Source organism: Plodia interpunctella, chromosome 16 (genome assembly GCF_027563975.2).
Source record: "Plodia interpunctella isolate USDA-ARS_2022_Savannah chromosome 16, ilPloInte3.2, whole genome shotgun sequence".
NCBI classification, from domain to species: domain Eukaryota; kingdom Metazoa; phylum Arthropoda; class Insecta; order Lepidoptera; family Pyralidae; genus Plodia; species Plodia interpunctella.
In genome coordinates, this window is record NC_071309.1 from 1,395,288 (window position 1) to 1,422,674 (window position 27,387).

General features: G+C 35.4%; 1 protein-coding gene across 1 annotated transcript in view; it reads left to right on the forward strand.

The window, feature by feature from the left end:
* The first annotated feature begins 1,689 nt into the window (after nt 1-1,689).
* Nucleotides 1,690-27,387, forward strand: part of LOC128676342 (ATP-binding cassette subfamily G member 4-like) — an 84,128-nt gene continuing 58,430 nt past the window's right edge. The window contains exon 1 of the mRNA XM_053756403.2: nt 1,690-2,505. Within this exon, the coding sequence (XP_053612378.1) occupies nt 2,262-2,505 (244 nt within the window). The 5' untranslated portion in view covers nt 1,690-2,261. The remainder of the gene's footprint in view (nt 2,506-27,387) is intronic.

Sequence of the window (27,387 nt, forward strand, 5' to 3'; positions counted from 1 at the left end):
TACATCAATGCGAGGTTTGACATGTTGGCTGTACGCATTGACGGACAAGGAAACGATTTTTATATCGGTAATTTAATTCACGGTGTTTTTGAAGATCTTGCCGTAATAATATGGTTGTTTTCTGATATACTGCGTCTTCGGCGTACTTCCTTCATATTATGAACAATGTCCTCGACGACAGTTATACGTCTGTCTGAATGTATTTATCTGGAAAACTACGGATTGCCGCTTGGTTTTCCTTGTGGAGAATGTCATTTATTAAAAAAAAAAAAAGAGCTTATGATTCACTAAATTCTCAATGAAAGTCTACATCGGTCGTAAAACCACGGTTGATCTTCAAAAATTAGGTTTATTTTTCAAGCGGCCTCTGAGGCGTCGCAGCCGAGAATACAACCGAGAACACGTCCATATGAGGGAAAATTTTAAATTAAAATTCAATCGAATTGTCTGAGTAAGAAACTTTAGATTCCTATGACTTTAGATTTTAGAACTTTAGATTACTATGACAGGCGGCGGAAAAATGTATTATCATATGTACAGTCAATAGCACGTAAACCTACACAAATTCATTGAAATTTCGTCCTTATTACCGTGGCATATAGATCCATCAATGATAACTTGACACGGGGTCAACGGAACTTGCACACACTTCAACGCATTTTTGGAAGACATTATGATCACCTTTCATACTCACATATGTGTGCATTTCCATTTAATGGGATTTTTTTCAGCACTGTCAATAGCAAATAAACTGTCACATGTTCATTGCAAGTCACCGTTATTAATGCCATAGACAGGATCACGCCCGTCGTGATTCGCAGTAGACTGTGGCACAGATTATACAATACCCCCAGTAACTGAAAATAATTGCATTTTTTTTTATACCATACCTACATATCTATACACGAAATATTTTTTTGTGAAGACAAATCTTCACATAAAAATATTTCATGTAGGTATGTATAGTCGTTTTGATAGACCACCAAATGCTTCCAAAATTTAAATATCTTTAACGTGTGCTTCAAAATATAGATGAGAGTATAAAAAACAAATTTCGAACCCCATAAAAACTTAAACACAGCCAATTCAGTACAATATAAATCACTTAGGTTGGCCTTGACCTCGGCCTTCCCACACCGAAACACATCAAGGTCACATTCGTTATGGATTTATTGCATCAGGTTGACCAAAACAGAAAAACGAAAAATTAAAAAAGAAAACATAATTTTTGTGCTAATTTTTGTGGACTGGAACGTTATTAAAACAACAAAAACATGCCAAACCCGATTTGAATGGTGCCTGTAAGTGGTCAATATACAAGGTGTTACAAAATACCAATATACCTAGGTACATACCAAGTGATAAGATACACTACCTTGGGTAGATGTTTTAATCGAAGTTTCAAAATAATATAAACACTTTAAAACTTTGACGACCTCCGTAGCCTAGAGGTCATCGTGCCGGACTATGACACTATCACGGGTTCGATTCCCGGCCAGATCATGGTGGAAAATGATCGTTTTCCGATTGATCTGGGTCTTGAATGTTAATATGTATATATTATAGAATATAGTATCATTGAGTTAGTATTCAATAACACAAGTCTCGAACTAACTTTGGGGCTAGCTCAATCTGTGTGATTCATCCATATTTATTTCTTTTTTTTATTATTATTTACTTGTAATATGTAGTCATCAGTCGCGTCCACTTTAACGAACACGAAATCATTACGAGCACCCTTTATATTAACATTAAGGATGTGTTTATATTAACTTGAAACGTAGTCACACCCCGACACACTCGAAACATCAAAATTTTAATAAGATTCTACTCAAAATCCTAATTGGAGTATAACAACTCCGATTAATTAATCAGAAACATTAACAACAAATTACGACGTCGTTTGTATGAATTAGTATCGCAGCGTCTTTTTAACCGTTAACACGCATGCGTCGTAGACCTGTTTTGTTGTATAAAATGTCCGCGCAACTATGAACACTGGCCAGGTGTAAAACAAAACAAAATGTTCGAAGTGTTACAAAATAAAGTGCAGTTGTTTTCGCTTATAAAAAAAAAATAGAAACTATTTAAAACAACAGGAAGTGAAGTTTTTCTACGGCCAGTCACATGTAATTTCAAATATAAACGAATGAACTGTCAAAATCCTTGCCATAAAGCAATCCAATTTTTTTTTTATTAATACAAAAGGCGCAAACGATTCATCAGTTTGATTTTGTGTAGTGGAAATAGTTGTAGACAAAATGTCGGAAGTGCCCTTAGTACGTCGTGCTATCGTCCGCGCTGCCCATGCGCACGCCCATGGTAGCTCCAACCCGGACCAGGGGAACCCGCTGGTCATAGACAACAACCAGCCATCGGACCAGTGGACCCCTGCGGCTTTGGAAAGAGCTGGGTCCACTTTAAAAGCCTTGAATCGAATGGCTAAACGACCCCCTGTTCACATTTTGTTTGAAGATGTGGGCTTTACAGTTAGCTCTCATAAAGGTATGTTTTTTTTATTATTTATTTAACATTGTTACCCTTTACATTTACTTTAGATTTTTTTTTATTTATTTAGGTTTTTTTAAATCTGTGTCTGATTATCTACATTTTTCAGTATTTCTTCCCAACAGCAACTCCCAATTTTTCAAGAAAGCAAAGTGTTGCTTTAATTTTTAAGTAATTGAATTGCTTTTATCGCGACGCACTTAAAATTAATGTGGAACTCTGTCGTCCTAATAAAATAATTTGTAAACATCAAAATGGCTAAAAATAACAATTTTATTTTTAAGCTGGAGATTGAGAAAACGAAACAAAATTAGAATAGTACAACTTCTATTAGTATAAATGTGTCACACTGGCTTTAAGTTCCCAATACGTGAAATATAATTTCTTTGAGAGATAAAGAGTTCTTTAACCGTATAGTTGTCAGAAAAATAACTCTATGCATTACTCACAACGATATTGGGCAATATCAGTTATTGCCTCAATCATATTGCTAACAAATTCTTACCTATCTTCCGCGCATGTTGAACACACGTAAATCATTCATATTTATCTAATTTTCTTTGAGAAAATATTTATCAATTACAATAATTGAAAAAGAATAATGGAATACCTACGTCATTTACGAACACGCGATATGATAAATGCTGTACTTAATTATATAAAAAAATATGTCAATCTAGTTTCTAACACATATAATAATTAGTTGTTTGAAACCTTAACGCAAACGACGAGTCAGGAAAAATTACGAATTAGAGATTCTCGTGAAATTTACGAAAAATTATGACGAATCGAGTGTACAATCAATTCGGAAAATATTGTCCTGTTTCTGTGTTTGTCTCTCGAAATTTTACCAACGCATAAACTATAGTAGGTACATATAAACTGGATTTTCGTATTCGCATTTCAGTTACACCTTTATTACATGCATCACTGGTTTTAGACAATAGTGGCCACCTGGTTACGGCTGGCTGGCCACAGCTCAGGTATCAAATGCTGAAAGTATAGCCTTACCTAGATTTGCTGAATTCACCACTATTACCACCGCAATAAGGACTATATTGTTACAACTTACCCTATATAGTCCTTGTAGGATAACTGACAGTATCTTCAGTGTTAGAAACTGAAACAATTAGCTTGGACGACCTCCGTGGCGTAGTGGTCACACCATTTGCTATCTGGAAGTCCTGGGTTCGATTCCCAGCGCGGGCATTTATACTTGTGATCAACATTGTTTGCGGTTTCAATTGAAAGTTAGTGAGAGTGCGTGTTGTCCAATTTTGTATCCATTTTATAGTAATTCATGTCGATGTCCAGATTTATTTCGACCATAAAAGATAATAATTCCCATGGGGAACAATGGGTTTTCATACAATTTTTCAGGCCGGTTTTTGTTCGACTTCAATTAAGTACTTTCACTTAAAAAGTTCAAACATGAAATTCGATTCTTTCAGATCTGGTGTCGTATTAAATGTAAACAACACAAAAAAAAAAGATAATATTCTATTCCAACATTATCTGTTAATCTACATTCTAGAATACTCTCATAAATTTTCACGGCTAACCATATATGAACCGCTTATCCTCGACGACCACAATTGTTTGTTATTAATTTTTCGCACCATTTACTTATATAACAACCGTGTTTATAATTACTGCAGTCATTATTTTTGATTAAAATATTTTTTACGATTATCCTGGTGTTTTTTTCTACAGCCGGCTCACCTCGTAACGTTTCTACTCACATGATGATCAATCCGTTTTTTACTTTAGTTTAAAGTGTATTATTTTCTGTAACATTTAATGCATATATGTAACTATTTATTATTAGCCTAAATTAAGAATCTGTTACATTCATTGCTACCTCAGTTCTCGTCCGCGCCACCTCAAAGGTGCCAGCTGAAAATCATCTGTTACTCTTCTGGGTAACATATAGCTGAGATGTAGCCTTTTTGTTACTTTATGGCACTATGTAATTGTTAGTTTTATGTATTTTTTGTTATATTATTTTTCTTTGTCTGTAATTGTGTGAAACAGTAACAAATAAAGTTTTTATCTATCTATCTAATACACTGAAACGAACTAATATATTTCTTTATGGAGCCAATAAACTCATTATTTTTTCGACCTTATCACGTAGGTAATAAAAACCAACAAAGAGACTATGTAAGAGCAATGCCAGAGCCACGCTCTCACTGCTCCATCGTTTTGACGTACGTCAAAACATGTCAATGTCAAAACCTACAAAACAACGGAGTCACAACGCGCGGCTTCGTTGCAACGGAACACGACTGAACAATGATGCATGGCTCTATATCTTGGAGCGAAATTAAACATTTTATTAGGTTTCTTATATGTTTAGGCGCTGCTTGTGCTCCCGCGCAGATTATAAACAAGGATAACAAAGAAAGGATTATGTAATGGAGATTCTTCTCGTTGAATAGGCAATAATAGCACTCTTAAAGAGGGCTCACGTATGACCGTTTATATATAATAACCCTAAACTATCGCGAAAGTAATGTATTGCAAATAACACCCATATTAATCGATACATAGGCGTGTATCTAATATATAAACGCACACATCAACTTATAAAAACATTATATGTCGCCCGGGGCTTCGCTCCCGTGGGTATTTTGAGATAAAATATAGCCTGTAGCAATCTTGGTTAATGTACTAATCGAATGGTGAAAGAATTTTTGAAATCGGTTCGGTAGTTTCGGAGATTACCCGCCCCCAAACATACAAACTCACAAACGCTTACCTCTTTAAAATAGTATAGCTGTGACTCCTTTTTGAGCACTCGAGTAACTCGACATAATGTCTAGACAAAGACGTCATTATAAAAGAATTTACATTTCTAAACATTAAATACCTATTAAAGGCATATTAACAAAAGCATTAGAATATGGTTACATTGATTAACTAATTAAGGCTTCTGTCAAGGGAAAATATATATATATATATATATAATCAATTTGACAGAAATATCGAGGTCATGTGTATACATATATATGTCTACAATTTGTGTTTTATGTGTTTTTTTTTATTTCCGGAGAACCTTGGCCTAATGATTGTAACAGAAGTAAAATTTTTTGTACGAAGTTTTTAAATCGAAAAAACAAACGCGGCTTGTTCTTTGTGTACAGTCACCAGGACACCAACCTGCACAAAATCATTGAAAATTAGCTTTAATATTAAGTTGCAAGATTTCAACCAAATAAACTTATTTATACATAGTGCACGTGAAATAAAAGCTTATAATCGCTCTCATCGGAACATTTTTCCGGTTTCTTTCCAACAGGTGAACGTCGGAGCCCAGGGGCCGCTAGTCTATATACATACCTATAACAAAACTTTAAGCGGGCTATGTCTGTACATAGGAGATTTAAATATATATTATACTTTATTGGACTAATAGAAGCCAAAATAATATATTAAATAAATATTTTTTTAGATTTTTTTTATTGTCTGTATGTTTGTTCGCGTATCGTATAGCGGATGGTATAACTTAAAATCTGATATAGTTTTCATTGCGATACGTTGCTTAGAACCTGAGACATTGACAATGATAAGTTGATTATAAAAAGACGAATATACTCGTATTCGTGCGTACGCACGAAATTAACGCGAGTGAAGCTGCGTGCAAAAGCTAGTATGAAATAAGTAAAATTATGTATTTAATTAAGACCTGTGATAATGTTGTAATATATAACAAAAGCAATGGAGGTAAATAAATACTTAAACAGCGAGACGGATGAGCCCAATGAACGTCCATAGAACTAATGCACTTGTAGGGTCGACAAAGATGTTTTGAACTCGAAATAGAACCGCTATTTTCTCCCCAATGAAGGAGCTGTATTTTTATTATTAACTAATTTTATTAGGTCATGTCTCATGTAGATACCTTCGTCAGTGAAGTTTGTTGCGCCGCTTCTTCTTCACCTGCGCTTCGGAAGTCGACAGTAGACTTAGTTTAAGTAATTTTTTGACGTCTATAAGTGATGTGTATCATCTTAAATTGAATAAAGAATTTTGAATTTGAATCAGTATTAAGTTTTCTTATTTTATTTCGGAGTTTTTTTTTTATTAACTATTAAGCTTCAGAGAACCCCCGACGCAAGTAGAGGGCTGTTATAAGTTTAACGCGTCTGTCTGTGTATCTGTCTGTGACATCGTAGCTTCCAAACGGATGAACCGATTTTCGTTTAGTTTTTTTTTTTGTCATAGATAATTTTATCCCGAGTGTTCTTGGCCATGTTTAATGAAAGTCGGTTCAGCCGTTCAAAAGTTATATCGAAATTAATATTGAAAGTCGGGTGTTTTGTAATGATGTGAAAAAAAACTATTGATAGCCAGCCCTGTTTGGGAACAGTTCGGAACGACTTGAAGCCCGTACTTCACACATAACTAATGAATAAAGTTGAAGCTCTAAGCTATTGTTTAACTTTCGCGTTTAACGCCCCATTTTGTGTACTTTTCTGGTTGCGTCATTAATTTTATCGGCGGGTCCATTGATTTCCGTACATTCTGCTGATTAAGCTTCACAAGTCATAAATTTGAATGGGTTGTGGCGTAGTGGGACCGTACGCCTGTGATCGAAAAGTCCCAGGTTCGAAGCCTCGTGCACTTCAGTCTGTATACCAATCTGATTCACGTATAGAAAAGAGAAGGAAAGTGTTGTGACAAAAATCTGTGCTTCAGTTGATAATTTAATTTATAATAATATAGTATGTCAAATGAAGAAGGCAATGGCAAGCCACTCCGTTAATATTGCCATGAAAATAGTTGTGTATTTCATTCCACATAATGACCACGACCATCAGTCATGAGAAATACGACTGAAAGGAAGAAAATGAAGGTCCGAGCAGAGATTTCACACACAGTTTACTGTGCCGAGCTACAGGAAACTCTGGAATGGAACAACGATTATATAAGTATAATACATTTCTAATTGGCATTGGGCGAAGATTGCTGGAGAATGATGCTACTTTTGAGCGGAGTCGCGGGGAACGGTTAGTGGTAATATAATCGATAAAATAACCAATATCTTAATTAACACCAAACTGATGCTAATAATGATATTGTCTGCGGAAGATTCTTGGAAACCATTAGGCAATGTAAGGCCATGTAAGGCAATGTTAACATGTTTATTACCCATATATATCCACATATTTATTTTTAAAAATATTTACGTTTTTAGCACAATAGCGCCATCTACTTCACGAAGCGCCATTGGCTATCAGACTTTTTTCCCAAATCCTACGAGAATCGCGTACTTTCGGTATAAAATAAAAGTATTAATCCAAGTTATCAGCTACCTCAATACCGAATTACGTACATAAAAATTGATCCATCCATTTGAGCGTGAAGATGTATAATATATATTTTATATTGGAATGGCTTGCCATTATTTCAAAAACTGCTTTACTCGGTAATAGCATAGTATGTATGGCACCGAAAATTTACAACAAAATTCCAAATCAATACGAGTATAAAAGGTTAAATTTAAATCTATTTAAAAAGCACCTCAAGTCTTTATTAACTGATAAATGTTATATGTGTTATTAATGTATATATTGTATACTTTAAATGATTTCTTTAATGATAGACTCGGATAGAATTTAGTGCTAGTATACATTATAATTCTTTTTTTGTTTTGGATTTGTAGTGGATAGCATGCTCCTCTTTATTTGTTTATATTTGCATACCTATATTCGGCAAAACATGTAGGTTTAATTCATTTTGACATCAATTCGTATATTTGTACTCATGTTTTTGACAAATAAATGTTTTCTTTCTTTCTTTGTCTCTCTCTCTCTCTCTCCCTCTCTTTCTTTCTTTCTTTCTTTCTATATTTTACTCTAAACCCGAACTTCGCAACATCACAGTCCCGAATGCGACCGGGACCACACGAGTTTTTAGCGTGATTGAGTAATAAACATCTTAAAACCAAAATGTCGCATCCCAACTTGTATTTCAAACGCAAAAGTAAGATTGTTTATTTGTATTTTAACTGTACACTTTATCTACTCCCTATACTCAACTCCATTCACATCCCTCTATTCACATCACCATTTATTGGTCAAACCACCACCACAAATGGTCAAACCGGTAGCGGCGTCGTGGATCGGGTCGGGAGGTTCCCTCTATTGTGGTTGAGCTTCGCGATGGCTGACTCACGCGTCAACTCGTGAACGGGTGCTGCCGGGGGAACTGGTCAGCTCGATCTTTTATTAAAAGTTTTTTTGTTTGGTTAATTATACTTATATATATAAGTATATATATGTTCCTTTCATCAGCACTTGATCACAATCATAATATGTTTCAGTATACCTTTTGACCATGTACTTTATTGTGTACTTACATGTTATATTACTGATAAAAAATTATACATAAATTTATATTTAAAAAATGGTAAGCCCTTCTGGCATAATAGGGACCAACACTGTTTGAATGAGTTTCTTTCGGCATTTCTTCTCAGCAGTGGTCGTTCCGAAATGCTAGTAGTTTGTAGCTTTGGTAAACATCATTTAATTTAGAATATGACGTGAAAAAGTGCCTGTGAAGGCCTAATTTCTGAATAAATGATTTGATTTGATATTTACATGTCCTGATTTATTCAATCCACTCGCGAATTTGAAGTGACTAAAAATAAAATAAAATTGAGACGAATTTTTGTAAAGCATTGCTATTTCGCCGTCCTTTCCTGCACTGGGTCTGGAGCAAAATGACGCTGACTTTTCTCAAAACGCACTACACAAAATAACAATTTCGCAATATGTCTAGCTGATGCAATAAAAGTAACTCCAACAGAAAACAAATAATCTATACCCAGGTGAAACCAATTAATACAGGTTGTACCTAGGTTTCCCCGGCTAAACATAACATGCCATGCATAACATAAATGTATTGGCATCCAAATTCAACGTGTATGGAATTTGGATGCCAATACATTTATGTTATGCATGGCAATTCAAATTCACCAGTTTCTGATAAATTGTCATACTGCAATCTGACAGGTAAACTAACTACTACATATATCTGCCTGGTATGATTAGCCAGTAAGCCCTATCCAGCCCTTGTGAAACATAATTTTAATGCTATCTGCTCGATATGTTACTTATATGCTATCAAGTACTTTATCAGCAAGTGGTAAAACAGGCCCTTAATGTGAGCAATGTAACATTTAGAAAGAAAACCATATTTTTTAATTTTTAGTCTTCCCGTTGTCTCCCAGTGGGGACAAAGCTTATTGGGCAAAGGAAATAGCTAGATTTCGTAAACTCCCATATTGTACAAGTCAAGCGATCCAAATTTATTTGGCAATGCCAATAAATACCGTATTCAAGATTCTGCAAATCTTTTCTATTTTCGATGTAAAATCCAGTTTAGTCTATTTTATTACGGAATCCTCACAATTTTCGCCGAATTGTATTGCATAAGATTTAAATAGTTACGTATGTATAGATGTTTAAATGTTTGTTTGTAATAACTTTATGGTACGAGAAATGACTACATAAACAGACAAAATCATTATAGATACGAGTATATGCACAACGGCGGAATTATCCCCTGTAGGATCTCTGTCAACCGGCGATTAGTTATTCTTCTTCTTTACAACAACGGCAGTTACTTATTTCCCCAAAACTGGCTACAATTGCAGCCCCCATTGGGTACGATATTTCGTGAAATGAAACACTCTAGTTTTGTGGATTGATTTGTGCAAACTACAATGATTATTTTTACTATGAACCCGGGCCTCGCGACGTCACAGCCCAAGCTACAAGCGATGCAATAAAGTAAGATTTCTTTGATAGACACATGGCGCGACCATATTTTCAAAGTTTCAAATTGGTTAGTTTCATTACTATTGCGTTTCACAGGAAAATATATTTATGTTCCGAGTTCCTAGTGTCTGTGTTACGAACACGAACATAAATCTATGAAAGTTGTTGGATATAACAAAAAAATATCGTTAGCTATGATAAAATGAATACAATCCGAATGGAAGTTTGCGCCCGACTGCACCGGCCCACGCTACCTTACCTAATACAAACTCTTTCGTTTACTGGAAGAGTCTTCCACAGCGGTCTTATCTTGTAATGTTCATATGAAAATGAAAAACGAAAAAATACTAATTCTTACAGCGTTGTGACAATAGTAGCGAAGTCTTCTTTTACGTATACAATACCTGTGTTAGGAGACTCCGCTCTTTCTGGTACATAATGTAAGTTTAAAACGAACTACATTAAACATAGAATTTCAGAAAAATATAGTTCATAGGATTTCAAGAAGTGGGCCCTCAGTCCACACGCACATTCTCATGGTTACTACACAAACACATACATTGAATACCTAAGGTAGCTGCCGGAGAAACATACCTTTTTTCCGTAAGATATTACTCTATCGTGACGTCACGTTTTAGTGGTAGTCATTTGGTACGGAGCATTTGAACGAGTGCAAAAATATGTGATTTTATTTTTGTCATATCTTCGAGAGCAGTTTTATTATCACAGTATTTCTTTCAGTGGTGTTTCAAATAAGGGTTCGATTTGTCACTAAAATAAATAATTGTCATCTATCCTATGATATTATCGACCCGTGCTCATAATTTCATTTATTAGGCGATTCACTATTGTTCTAATAATTTACTATTGTTTGTTCTAATTAAAGTTGGAATGTGGTTGGACTCCAAAATTGTGATGTCACAGGTATATCAATGTCATACAAGTTACATATTTATTGTTAATCATATTAGAAAATAAGTAGGTACTTGTTTTGACTTGTTTGAAAATAGCCGCTGCTATTGTATTAGCGTATTAGCAAGATCTATTTCAATTACAATTGAAGCAAGACTATTATTACTCAAGCCAGGCAGGAATGGCGAACCAATGGCACACAATATTCTTAAATCTTAATCTTGTTCTTCAACCATTGCCCAGCCAATACTGATTGTAGGTCTTTTCGTGCCTTTCCCATTACAAGTTACGACATCGGTCCATCTAGTCAGAGATTTTGGACATGAAATTCACAAAAATAAACCGCCCGAGTGCAATAAATAATAAATAAATATATTAGGACAAATCACACAGATTGAGCTAGCCCCAAAGTAAGTTCTAGACTTGTGTTATGGGATACTAACTCAACGATAGTATATTTTATAACAAATACATATATAGATAAACATCCAAGACCCGGGCCAATCAGAAAAAGATCATTTTCCATCATGACCCGACCGACCGATGACGGGGATCGAACCCGGGACCTCTCGGTTCAGTGGCAAGAATCTTACCACTGCGCCACCGAGGTCGTCAAATATTATACATAATACATAAACCGTCCCATTTAATTATTCTGTCTAATTAAAAAAAAACGCATCTAACTCTGTTGCGTAGATTTGAAGATCTAAGCATACATAGGGAAGCGATTTTGTTTTATAGTAATGTTAATGATAATAAAGTCAAACTTATTTGATGGCACGAATATAAAATCCACTATTTATATTTACATATAAATCTGTGATAAAATCATTAAACATTTCTTAATGCATAAAGGTTCGCCATCCCTGCTATACGCAATACATAGGCGTGTTAGATAAGTAGCGTGCTGAAAATTATGGTTCATGGTCTAACAAGCATATTACCTATTAATTAATTATCACAACAGTCCTTTGTGACGGAAATACAAAGGTTTCATTTCTCAGCATATAAACTTAAAAGTCATTTGCAAAAAAAAAGTTGTTGACAGCATTGTCAAGAACTTTTTTGTCATTTGCATGGATGCAGTAAGTACTTCGTAGTACCTACTAATTCCATGGTCATTTGCAAAAAAATATTGTCAAGAGCTGTCAACTATTTTTTGACACACATGATTTCCTCCACGCCTAAGGGGAAAATATATTGTTAGGCAGCTGATAGGCAATAATAAAACACCTAATTAGGGTTGAAGCATGAGCAATCACGGCGTTGAGGTCGCTTCTCCACGCCGTGATTGCTCAACTACCTTCCGTGGATAGATTCCATGACGATTTGAGACGATTTTTGTATGCGTGTATAAATTATTTGACATATAACAATAATTAATGTATATTTTTGGCTCACTGCACGCCTTGGGCAACTGTTAGTGCAGTGAGTGACTTTATAAATAAATAAATAAAGACTGGAAGGCAGCCGGTAGTAAAATCAAAGTTGGATCATCGATATTTTAAAGTTATTTTAACGGGGACTCCCGTCTTCGCGGCGTCACATCCCCGAACGTAGCCGGGGATGTGACGCCGTTCAACAATAATATATGTTATATATAGATAAACATCCAAGACCCAGGCCAATCAGAAAAAGATTATTTTCCATCATGACCCGACCGGGGATCGAACCCGGGACCTCTCGGTTCAGAGGCACCGAGGTCGTCAAGTTACTACACTATCCCGGTTAGGCTGGCGCATGGGTTCGAAGCCCGATTGGGTCGTAAATCTATCATTACACGATATGTTATAGTTTTTACTCATAAAAATTCAGCATTGTGAAAGTATGAAATTCAAACGAATCTACGCGAAAACGTGAAATTCCAACATTCAATTTCACGACACAATCTGCATACAATTACCAATATATCTCCAGTTATGTGACTAATACTGTGCCACTTCTAGAGCGCCCGTACTCGTTCCATATCCATATCGATATGCAATTTGGGTGTTTCGTAACTGCCCAGACGAAAACGCTGTATTCCTGTGGTTGACATTGAGTTGTACTATCAAGGAGTGGGCTAAAACTTAGTAATCATCGCGAAATATCATTGTGGTTAGTAGCGGCTCTGCAGTAGACCCATTTTTAATTACAGATTTCGACAAATCGTCGAAATCTGTATTGTCGTTAATATTTAAAACGCTTTGGGGATTCACAGCTCCGAATTAAACTGGAAATACGCGAAATTGGAGACAGAGAGAGATTAATTTTCGCATTTATTAGAAAAAATATATAAATCCGAATCTTGTCTACTTTTGCGTCTTATCTCAATGTCTATATCATAGATTCGCACGTCCGATATATTCTAGAAACGTGTGGATACGTTTCGTTTCCACGTTTCGGGATAGCTTTACATAACCATCTCCTTTTTCGTATCTCGGTTGCAAGTTGATGGCTGTCTGGTGGGCAATTCCATTTCAGTACAGTCTTCGTTTAATCCTAATAATATTTGTGTTCGTAACTTCTAATTCGATGTACCTGTTTATTTTACGTTTTCAAAACGAAACTAAATTAAGGTAAATAAGATCTGTCTAGATAGAAGAAGTCCTAACATGTTATACATTCGTCACCTCTGTCAATTTGTCACCTAAAAACTTTATATAAACTCGATATTCGTTTTATTCTTAATATTAATTGTCTCAATATTCTATATTTATACTTTTATATATATTTTTTTCTCTTCTAGCACTCGATCACAGTCATAACACGTTTGTTTTGGATGCATTTTGACCTTGTACTTTATGTACTTTGATATACAATTAGGAAAATAAATATGTAAGAATCATTAATTATATGTTCTTCTGGCACGATTGGGACCAACACTGTTTAAATGAGTTTCTTTTAGGCTTTCGTCTTAACAGTGGTCGTTCCGAAGTGCCAGTAGTTTGTAGCCTTTTGTGAAATTACTATGTAATATGAAATTTTACGTGTGCGTGTTAAGGTCTAAGTTTGTGTGTCATTGATCTCGTAAAATTGGGAAATTCATTTTAAAGGTAGAAGCATACAGATTGAAAAGTTCATTATTTGTAAATTTTTCCAATTCCGTTTTAATATATTGCAATATTGTCATTCAAATACAATATTGCCGGGGCCTGTTACATTATCTTCAACACATGTTTGCTGACCATTACTGTGACATAGTGCTGCAGTAAACGACAGATGCTATCTGCGACTGGCTAATGTTGATAACGACCAGCCACGGATGAGACATGGCTAGTTAAAGTTATTAGCTAATGCTGATAATGGCTATCGTATGAGATATTGCTAATAGTAATAGACTGGAAAGGTGGTCGTTGAAAGATCCAAGGTTCAATATCAAAGTGTTTATAGACAAATAAGTAAATGGATAACACTCAACGGCCCACACTAGATACACTAAGGTCGCGGGTCCGAAGGATACAAACTTAGTAACGGACACAACACACCCAGAACCACAGACAAATATATTCGTGATAACAAGTACAACTGTTTGCCCGCGCTGAGAATCGAACCTCCATACAGAGGACGGGCGTGATGACCACTAAGCCACGGAGGTCGTCATTTTGATTCTTGAAATTCACCGTCGGCTAAAAATTTGACGGTTGACTTCAACAGACAACGCTGCTTTTCCTTGCGCTAATACAAAACTCGCATATAAACTACTCAATGTAGACGCATTGATTCCCGTCCGAATCCGTCCGAAGCTCTACCATGATTAATTTTTTTCATGATTTATATCACGTTAGTTTTAATCCATTTAATGTTACTTAACATTAATTGGATTAAAACTAACTTATTTTACTCATTTGTATTCGCCGAAATATAAAATCTCTACGGGTGTTTCATTCCATTTGGATTTGTAGTGGATAGCATGCTCCTCTTTATTTGTTAATATTTGCATACCTATATTCGGTAAAAGATGTAGGTTTAATTCATTTTAACATCAATTTGTCTATTTGTACTCATGTTTTTGGCAAATAAATGTTTTCTTTCTTTCCACTAATATGACCTAATTGAGTATAATTATAGGAAGAGGGTTACACGTCTGAGCAATATATGCCCTGAACCACGATTTCGATATAAAACTCTTTAATTGTTTTAATTGGAACGCAAATTAAGGCCACAATCTACTAACCTCTTTTAAATTCTTAACAATTGAATAGTCATTAACCATTTTCCTCGTCTAATCTCTCGATTACTTGTTAATGTTGAACAATCAGTGATTCACGTGTCTTTCGAGAGTCAATTAAAGCATACTCGTTAATAACAACGCAATTTTCACCTGCCGAAATCTTAATTTAGTTTGAAATGCGACGTATGACGTAACACATTTTTTCTCTCCTTCTATTTAATGTTTTTTTCTATTTTTCTCTCCCTCTCTTTATAAAAATGAAATTTACGTTTTAAGTAAATGTCAATGTACACAATTTTCTCAGAACTTTTAATTCAAATTACTAAGAATAAAATAATCAAAAATATTAAGCTTGAGTAACGTAAGAAAATACATAAATATAAATAAATTAATATATTAGGACAAATCACACAGATTGAGCTAACCCCAAAGTAAGTTCGAGACTTGTGTTATGGGATACTGACTCAACGATACTACATTTTATACATATTATATAGATAAACATGCAAGACCCGGGCCAAGCCGAGGTCCTGGTTTCGATCCATGGTCGGGTCATGATGGAAAATGATATTTTTTCTGATTGCCCCGGGTCTTGGATGTTTATCTATACGAGGGCTGCTATTTATGTATCCGGAACTGGCCAATAATTCTAGAATATTTAAAAAGTAATTACAACATTTGAAAATAGAACTCTTCGGCTAGAGAATAAATATTTTTCATGTCCCTGTCATTTGTTTTTTTCAATTGGCGCCAATTTTGAAAATAGCTTGTCTTCATTGCCATGGATTTAACTAGTGAACATTTTCGCGCGATGATTTATTATGATTTTCGGCGTGGATTAACTCAAAAACAGTGCATCGAACAACTGATTTTAACTTTTGGAGATGAAGCACCATCGAAAACCACTGTGTATTATTGGTTTAAGGAATTTCAACGTGGACGGTCTATGCTCACGGATGAAATTAAGGAGGCTCGTCCTAAATCGGTAGTGGTACAACAAAATATTGATGCTGTGCGACAAGTAGTAATGCAAGACCGTCATGTTACATACCGCGAGATAGAGGCGTCTCTGGGCATTAGTATGACGAGTATACACGCGATATTACACGAACATTTAATTGTTAAAAAAATTTGTTCGCGTTGGATTCCGCACAACTTGAGCGTAGGTCAAAAACAGGCTCGTGTCGACTGGTGTAAGAAAATGATAAAAAAATACAACCGTGGCACGTCAAAAGCTGTTTATAATATCTACACAGGTGACGAAACCTGGATCTATGCTTATGACCCTGAAACTAAACAGCAGTCAACGGTGTGGGTCTTTCAAGATGAACCGAATCCAACAAAAGTTGTTCGTGCGAGAAGCACTTTAAAGCAAATGGTCGCTTGTTTTTTTGGTATCAACGGACATGTAGCTACAGTGCCACTAGAGAATAGTAGGACGGTTAATTCTGAATGGTACACCACCATTTGTTTGCCAGAAGTCTTTGAAAAAATACGAAAGAACAACCCACAACGCAGAATCATACTTCATCACGACAATGCTAGCTGCCACAAGTCGGCTGAAACAAATAATTTTTTGGAGGGTCAAAAGATTGAATTGACGGGTCATCCGCCGTACAGCCCCGACCTGGCACCCAATGATTTTTATTTATTTCCAAACATTAAAAATAAATTACGTGGTCAACGTTTTTCGAGCCGCGAAGAGGCCGTTGATGCGTTCAAAACACACGTTTTGGACATACCTCAATCAGAATGGAAAGTGCTTTGAAAATTGGTTTCATCGTATGCAGAAGTGCATAGATCATCGCAGAGAATACTTCGAGAAACAATAAAACCATATGTAATAATATATGTTTGTTTAATTTTGTTATTCCGGATACATAAATAGCAGCCCTCGTATAATATGTATTTGTTATAAAATATAGTATCGTTGAGTCAGTATCCCATAACACAAGTCTCGAACTTACTTTGGGGCTAGCTCAATATATGTGATTTGTCCTAATATATTTTATTTATATAAATAATAAATACGTAAATATATAATATAATAATATTATAAAGGTATTTATTTTTTGTTTATAGCTTTTTCTCTTTTTGTATCTTTTTCTTTTCTCTTCGTTTTGCACGTTATTACTCCTAACTAGGTACTTTTTTATGTCCTCTCATCCTACGTGGGATAAGTCCACCGTTGTACAATGTATCTCGTATTAATTTTCATTTATTTACCTACTAATTATAATACAAGAAAGTTATTACAAACAAATACCGCAATCATTTGAATTTCATATTACTATTTACTAAGACATATGTAAATTAAGTACAGCGTCTGAATAGTAGTCACGTTCACTCGAAATTACCGCGAAACGGTTAATTTGCCTTTTCAACTGTCTATTAAATCAAATACTTAATTAATACGACAGAAGTTAAATACACAAGAAAATAATTAACATAATTAATTGAAGAAATTTTCGTAAATAATTAGTTAAGCACTCGTATGTACTGCCAAAGAAAGACCGTCCTATCCTATTTATCAACCCCCGACGCAAAAAGTCCCCCGGGGTATTATAAATTTGTCCGCTAAGTGTGTATGTCTATCTGTGTCATCATAGCTCATCAACGAGTGAACCGATTTGGATGCGGTTTTTTTTATTTGATAGCTAATCTTTGTGCGGTGGTTCTTAGATATGTCTGATCAAAATCGGTTCAGCCGTTCAAAAGTTGTAGCGAAATGAATATTGAAAGTCGGAGGTCCTTTAATTTGTCTAACAAATACTTGTTGTTTCTTATCATGTGTGGTATTTCTGACACTTGTGTGAGATTTTACTCAAGTCCCAAGTATATATATATATATTTGGTTAATTATATAGTTGACGCGTGAGTCAGCCATCGCGAAGCTCAACCACAATAGAGGAAACCTCCCGACCCGATCCACGACGCCGCTACCGGTTTGACCATTTGAGTGTGCATGACATACTCGATCTCCATAATCTAACATAATAGATACCTATGTTACTTTCAGACACTTGAAGATCACAAATCACGTATATGTTTTACAAGTAAATGTCAAAATATATGCAATAAACATGTCAAGAAAATATATAATGTGCATACAGAATGCGTTGGTCGCCAACGCATTGGTTGGCCAACTATTGGTCAAAACTGCTTTAGTCAATAGTCCGATTAGTCACGTCGATATAAATAAGAAGAGTCAGTGCCGGAAATCGAACCAAACGTCTGTTAAGACCTAGTGACCACTATGAAAAGTTTATTTTATAGAATACAATCAGCCCGCCCCGGATTCGCTTGAATAAAACCATAATACAAAGTAGCCTATGTTACTCCTGAAGCTTTCGTCTATCTCTGTATAAAATTTCATCAAGTAAACAAAGAAACAAAAATACAAATCTTTTCTCTTTTTAATATTAGTATGAAGCGGTGTAATGGTTAAGACGCCCGCCTGTGGATCGAAAGGTCCCTGGTTGGAATCCTACTAATGCCACATGAGTTTGTATACCAATCTGACTCATGTATAGTAGTTTTCATCGACCACCACTTGCTTCAGGTGAAGGAAAACATCGTGAGGAAACCTGCACACTGATTGATTATAATTATTAACTTGTGTGTGAAATGGAGAAGGCAATGGCAAACCATTCCAATAGTTACATTCCTCGACCCTCAGCCATGAGGAATACGACTATGAAAAAGATGGAGTATGGATTAGACTTCTCCGAATGTCTGCTGTAATCTAACCTAACTTTTTACGTTACGTATCCATCAAAACGGCGAAGATCCCTTAGGGATTGGAAATCGAAGTAATTTGTTATGGCTACCCATGAAGCACCAATTTCCTCACTGGATATAGACACGGAATTTGAAATGTTGAGACAGTAGAAGTCATTTAAAAAAATGGCGGTGATAATGTGGACTTGTTTAAATTATAGATTAGATAAAGTGTGAAAAGGTACACAAATAAAATATTTTACTTTTACGTTTGAAATACAAGTTGATATGCGAATGTTCGGATGTAAAAATGTTTATTATTCAATCACGCAAAAAAAAACTCGCGTGTTCTCGATTGTATCGTGGCTGTAACACTATGAAGCCTGTATGAAGTATTAGAATATTATTTGTCACACCCTAACATCAGCAATAGGATTCTCACACATACGTATACTAACCTACAAACTTATGCTATTAATACACTTAAGAAATAAGTTTTTTTTACATACTTTTATTGTCGTCAGGATCTTGTTAAGTTAGATCTAGCATATCACAATAATGCATTATCATCCAAGCTAAATGTGCATACAAATTTTCAGCTCAATCGGCCGAAGATATCTGATTCGAAAACGAGTTGCAAGATTTCACCCGAACAGCTTTGTCCTTCTGTTCAGGTGGAATTTTGCGGCTCATTTTTGAAACACTCAAACATGCATTACATACATATATTGCTAATTATATAAAAGCTTGTAAAATGAGCATCATGTTTCTGCAGATATCACTTCTATGTAGGTACCTTATATTCTAAATTCTGTGCTATATTCGCAATATTGGTTTTTCTCGTCAATTTCTTGCAAGTTTTCGGCAAAATCGTTTTGAAATCATCAAGTCTATACTTCGATAAGTAATGGCTATCTGTAAAGTTGTTATTTTTTACATAACTAGCTGCCTCTCTGTGCTACGCTCTCATGGGAATATCATAATATAAAATTTACTTTATGTTATTCAGGAATACTAGTTTATAATTTAGTGGCAAATAAACTATTTTCAATTCTATACAAAAACGTTATATCCTACACAAGGGGCTATTACTGTTCGCATCAAGTCATGTCTAAAACCTCTTAAACAATCTGTGCTGGTGATTTGAACATTTTTATCATATTGTTACATTAAAGTATTCACAAAACCTGAGGCATTAGAAACTACTAGAATGGAACAATATTTTTTAATTAATTACCAGAACGTAGGTAATTTAGCAGTTAAGCAAAAAAGTGGTACAGACTGGTTTTTGGGAATTTTTCGTTTCAACCTATTAATGCGAAAAACAATTAAAGAATTGTCACTAAGTAAAAAATTCTGAACAATCACTTCGTAAAAATATATTGTTAACTGCAGTGATTCTTATTTGTTACACATGCGTTCACTTTATTGTTACAATTTGTATTCGACTAGGAAAATAAGCGTTAGAACCTTATTTGTAAACAATGCCAACAAATTGTAGTCAGTGTTGCCAATTTAATAAAACATCAGTCCTTACTGGTGTGGTCTGATGGTCCGATCAAAGACCATCAGACCACACGTCCGACCATAACATGTGGATTTGTAATTCACTCGAGTCGATTCGCAGTGAGACGCACCTAACCAATCACAGTACGCCATTGTGACGCGACGACAACCACACCAGTGTATTATGTGAATTATTATAGTAATGTTATCTAATCTAGTCGATTCGTAGTGACACGCATGCCACTGCCAATCGACCAGAATAGATAGAATAGATGAGATATATCTCATTGTGGTCGATTCGCAATATGAATCGCAATATACACTTTGGAATGGATATGAATTGATAAGCCATATATCGCCTTCCTTTGGCTTCATGGTGCCGTGATATAACTGGCTAGGATGTAAAATCAAATCGCTATATAGGTAAGTGGATGACATAATCCGCTTATATGCCTCACTAGCGGTTTGATTTTCATCGGGATTGGTTCAGATATGACTCAATTTCACCTGAAATAATCGAATATACCTAACGTGTTGAATTTCACACTTCCTATTTATGATTTATGATACATAAGAACAGAACTTAATCTAATAGTATGGACTTAAAGAACATTAATTACTATAAGTTAAAATTAAAACTAAATAATAAATACTAAATACTAAATTAATTTAAATAAAAAATTGATACTAAATCGCCGTCGTCGTGCGGTAAAGTTGCCAGAAGGCTGGCGACATTTCCTCTTTGTATGGCCAAACTCAAACGTTGGCCAAAATAGTCACCAGCCCTTGGTCCCCAGAGACATACATACACATTAGGTTCAATATACTATGACTAATATTATGTAGATGTAAAAGTTTTATTTTCGTTAGTAAATAATTTTCCTGTTCATTAATAAAAAAAATTTTATAAAGTTCAATATAGTGACAAAACATTTTCAACTTTTTAATAAATAACGGGGTTAAAGTACTAGACTGATTTTGATAAAATTTGGCGCACAGATAGACTAGACCTTTAGATCGGTACCTGGGTTCCAACGCTCAACGACTATCGATGTAAACAGAAAAACGCTCAGACGAGAAAGGCCTTCCAAAGTCACATATTATGCTAATCGCGAATAAAGGTGAACGAAGTCATGCCCGATTTAATAATAAAAAAACTTATAAAATACATTATAGATACAACGACCTTGATCGTGAATGTTTTTTAATGAAATATTTAAAAACATTCACGATCAAGCCGCATCTACCAGACATAAAGCATTTCGTCTTCTGTCCTTTCACCGGTCGATGGCATGAGGAAGCGCCATTGTTCAATAAAAGGAGCGATAAATTTCACAAAAAAAAATTAACTCCATTGGGAAATCCCACATTTTTATAATTATAACAACTTCTTATTCATAAAAAAAGATAAAGCGTACTTATAGTTGAAATAGATTTTGTTACTTTGCAAAACTTTTTGTCATTTTACAGTACGAGATAATTACATTTTTGGTAAATTTTATCTGTAATGTATGTACCTACTTACGTATACTTTAACTGTTTTATCAATAAAAGGAAAAGTAAAATAAAAACTACATCTAGCTATAAAAAATTAAAACCATAGATTTTTAAAGTCTACACAAGCGTAGACTACGATTTAACTATGATATGAGATTAAAACAAACTATTATTTGCGAAGTACTATTGTACCTCAGGGATAACACTATCTATTGGTGAAGATCGCATTGAAATCCGGGCAGTAATTTTTGAGTTTATCGCAAACAGACTAGATGCGGCAGAGTAATTTGTTTTAGGATAATAATAATTAACAATCATGGCGCCTCCATATAATGATCATTTATCCAATAATAATCATCCATTTTCACAAGTCAACGTCAATCGATAACGTACAACGAAACAAAATCATGATAAAAGAATTTAAAAAAAGAACTATTCTTAGTGGCCGGCACGTGCAGGAAATAAAAAATATTAAAAAAATCTTAGTGGCCAGTGCATTTCATGTGTTCAAATATAGAATAATTTTAAAAAAAAATGCACAAGACAGAATACAGAGAGGATGGCGGGAAAGCTCAGCTTTTAAAGCTATCCCTCCGAGACCGCATTCATACGTGATCTTTCATCCCTTTATCTATAGTACCTATTGATTTAGAAATGGTCATGCGCTATATAAATGTAGTACTTACTGCTCGTTAGTATTGTTAACATTTGTATGGCTCCGTTCTTTTATCTCAACTAATACAAATGCAAAAGTATAGTTTGTATATTTGCTTGTTAATTACCTCTTCATGATGTAATTCCAGGTTGTATTCTACTTTTGTGCCAAATTTCGTAACAATTCATCCAGTATATTTTGCTTGAAAAATTAACAAACATACATACACACTTACATTGTCACAAACTCACATTTTTATATAGTAGTATTCTAAAAAGTTTATTTCTCTACAATCTTTCTGCTGATGTAAAAACGTATTTTGTGGTTCCGTTATAATATTTATTTTATTTATTTTTACGAAGCGCTCGTAAAATGTCGAGAAAACCTTGACGGAAATAGTGAAGATGCAATGGATTTGTGCAGTTTCATATAGTGTTGACTGTACCAGATGATAACGGAGAATATTCCGTGCTACACGAAGGGTCATGTGTCTCGCTGAGACGTGGCCGGTAATGTCTGTCGTATATCTTGTGATATTCACACAAGGCGAGCGAAGTGCGCTAGTTTGGAACACATTAAATTGTGATATTCACACGTGGAATTTTTAACCTTAGTTTAGAGTATTTTTTTTTTTAATTGTATTGAAAATAAATATTTATGTTTTTTTTTTTTTCAAAATATTTTTTTTGTAATATATCTTTATAGAGTGCCTGATTTCGTTGCCCTGCGAGAGGAACTTCCGCTTGGCCATGATCAGCCCTGGCCCACTTGGAAGTGTCTAAACAGATTGCGCACTCGAATGGTCCGGTGCAAAGACAATCTGGCTAGGTGCTTGACCATTCTCAGAACATGTGCGATTGTGGTTCTGCCCGCAATCGATGGCTCATCTCCTCGCCTGTCCCGAGTGTCCGAACACCTGTACTTGGGCTGACTTAATGGCAGCATACGATGAAGCCATCAAAGTGGCTCGGTTCTGGCAAGAATATATTTAGGTAGCACCCAATAGAGCGTTGATTTGCCATCGACACACAAAGAAGAACAATACATCCGATGACAATGTTTTTATTATCTCCACGGTTAAACTATAAATAAGTAATTAGGACAAATCACACAGATTGAGCTAGCCCCAAAGTAAGTTTGAGACTTGTGTTATGGGAAAGTAACTCAACGATGCTATATTTTACCGGGGATCGAACCCGGGACCTCTCGGTTCAGAGGCAAGCACTTTACCACTTCGCCACCGAGGTCGTCACTTTGTCATATACCAACACTGACTTTTTCACATACCAATGTGAACTTTGCCTTATATCTTCGAAATCGTCGACCTGGCGAATATGCTTTTACTGTTTAAGGCATTCATCACACAAAACGGTGCGACGCGCGCCGAATGGCCGAGTTCACACTGTGCCTGATTTTTATCGCAAATCATCCCATTTGTAGACCCGGACACGTGACTCTAATATTGTTGAAAATTAAAGCGATATGTCTTTACGAGTGACTATGCACGGCTTTACAGGAAAACGGAACTTTTATGTCTGTATAGCCGAAAGATTTTCATATAAAATACTAGCGAGACCTGCTTCGCACGGGGCTGAATTTCACACGCTGAATTAGTGTCGCACATTTTTTTCGAATAAATATATATTTTTTAAATTAAACATTTATAAAATTTACATTGCACCAGTACTTATTTAAATAGGATAATTAAATTGATTTCTGTGTATGTAGTAGGCACAATTTAATAAACACTAATGACAGCCCGCGGCGGTGTTCAAAACGCGCGTGAAATTCACCCACTGGTGTAATGAATATTACATAAATATAAACTATTCATCTGAAATCACTGTATCTGTTAAAAAAACGGTCGGGTCATGATGGAAAATGATCTTTTTCTGATTGGCCCGGGTCTTGGATGTTTAACTATATATGTATTTGTTACAAAATATAGTATCGTTGAGTCAGTATCCCATAACACAAGTCTCGAACTTACTTTGGGGCTAGTTCGATCTGTGTGATTTGTCCTTTACGGATCAGGAGGTTTTGGAAGCTAAACGTCCTTGGGTGCACACCGACTGCAATATATAATGCTCAGAGAGCAAAACGTCCTTAATTTAAAACGACTGCTAGTTTTCAAAGCAAAAGGTCCCTTATAAATTTATTAATTTATTATGTCAAGAGTCGAGAATGTGACGACAAAGATTATAATGTAACAGATAAGTTAACATCAGACAGGGAGAAGTAGAGAAGGATGACATGCTATTCCGATCTTACATAAAGTCGGCCCTTATACCACTAAGTGTACTGGACCGATAATGATATGATGTCAAGAATCGAGAAATTGAAAGCCCAGATTTAGTTGGATAGCGCACTTCAAGACTTCATAAAAATAATCTATAGTTTCAATTGCAAAAAAAAAATCTGTTTAAGCGTCGGTTAAGGAGGTCACTAAGAACATTTGTTTTTATTAACCTCTAGTAGCTTTTGCCTGCGGCTACGCCCGCGTAGATTTCCCACGGGAACAGTTATTTTTCCGACATGAAAGGTACCCTATGTCCTTCTCCATACTTCAAACTATACGTGTAAAAAATGTCAAGAAGATTGGTTGAGTAAGAGCGTGAGTAGATAACAAACAAACTTACTTTCGCATTTTTAATATTACGTAGGATTTAATTTACAAAAAAGATACTACTGTAGGTATATCAAGTGTGTGTATGTATGTATATACATTATTTGCGTTTGTCCTGCGCTATCCCATAACTGTTTCCGAAATTTAGCGTAGCATTGCGCCGAACAGCATTACATCGCTCAGCGTGGGCTCCGTAGGTGTTAAGTTATTGGCGTTAAATTTAATAGCCTACAAATTGAAGTATTACGTCATACCGGACAAATACCAACAAGATGCATAGATAATTAATCCTCCGTGAGCCTTTGAAGATCATATATCAAACAGTTTTCCTCAATTTAAATTTAATTAGAAGATGTATGGTAATTCTTGGACAAAGGGATCATTTAATTTATCCAATGATTTATCATCTTGCAACTTGTCCAGCGACGAGTCTTAAGATCTGTTGATTGTTTAGTAAAAAAAATATCATTAATTATCATCTCAACAGTCATTTAAACGTCACCTCTGCTGGCACAGGCCTTCCTTATGGGTGAATAAGGAGTATGAATAAGGAATATGCATACCAAATTTCATCAAAATCAGTCCAGCGGTGTAGCCGTGAAAGCGCAACAGACAGATAGACAGACTTTGACATCTGCGCATCGCATCATTTCTTTTTTAAATTTAAATTTGTGTATAATTTATTACGGTTTACGAGCGAAGCCGGAAAGGGCGCTAGTGTCATTAAAATACGACTTGACGTTACTATAACAATAATATTAGGTTTTTCAAATTGACTTAAAGGTCGCGAGGTAAGTGTTTTATCGCATCTACAACATTGAATCGTTCTCTAATTGATATGCAATCTTGATCATCTTTAGAAATCGTCTCTCATCTTCGCGGGTTGCATTAGGGGCTGCGATGTTCCGAAGCCTGGGTTCAACGCAGTTAATAAATCTCGCCCTCACCCATCTGCAGGCCACCTCATTGAGGGCCGGCTACTGCCGCGATTTTTATCTATCGAGCCGCATTTTTATGCCCTTTGCTGTTGAGACGATGGGCCCATGGGGTCCTGAGGTAAAATATATTTTTTTAAAGAGATTTCAGCGCGTCTCCGTGAGGTAACGGGCGTTGCAAGGGCGGGCAGTTACTTGGCACAAGGGATTGCCATAGCAGTTCAGAGGCGTAATGCATTCTTAAAACGCTTCTAAGCTGCAACGAGCTGGAATCTATTTTGTAAAAAAATATGTCCTATGTAAGAATTGTTTGTATGTATTTAAAAAAAGATATATTCATAAATTTTGAACATTACACACACATCATTATCACACGGCTGGTATGTTACAACCTGATGCCAACCCGCCTTTAGAATGCTATTGTTGCCTTTAGCGGCCAAAGCTACTTATCCCTCGGTCGCCTCGTACCTCCGATATCTACGTGATGATATGTGTCCTATTCTAAGGCAGAACTTCTGTCCTGCTAATATTACAGACCCCAACAGAGAAAGAGAGAATGAATGAGCAAAATATATTTTAAAACAAAATAAACTCATAAATTATGTAAATGCTGACTTTTGTCTATATCGTGTAATATGCGGTCATGACAGACGCTTAAATTTCTACAATGTTAATTAATTACTAATTGTTTGACGTCGTTACTAATAATTATTATCTACTAGCTGTTTAACCGCGGCTTCGGCCGCTTAAATACCCTCGGGAACAGTTTTCTCTTCGTATTAAAATGGGATTAGGATACCCAATTGAAATAAAATAGCCATAGCGCATTTAAAATATACACAGCGCCATCTATTGTTTTTATTGCAAAGTTTATAGTATTAGCATTCAGCGCCATCTATAACAGAATACAGTTATTTCGCAAATTCCACGGGAATTGTATTTTTTTCCGGGATGAAAGGTACCCTATGTCCTTCTCCATACTATTAATTACATGAGAAATTTCAAGAAGATTGGTTGAGTAAATAACGCGTGAAGAGGTAACAAACAAACAAATTTACTTTCGCATTTATAATTTTAGTTTAATTTAT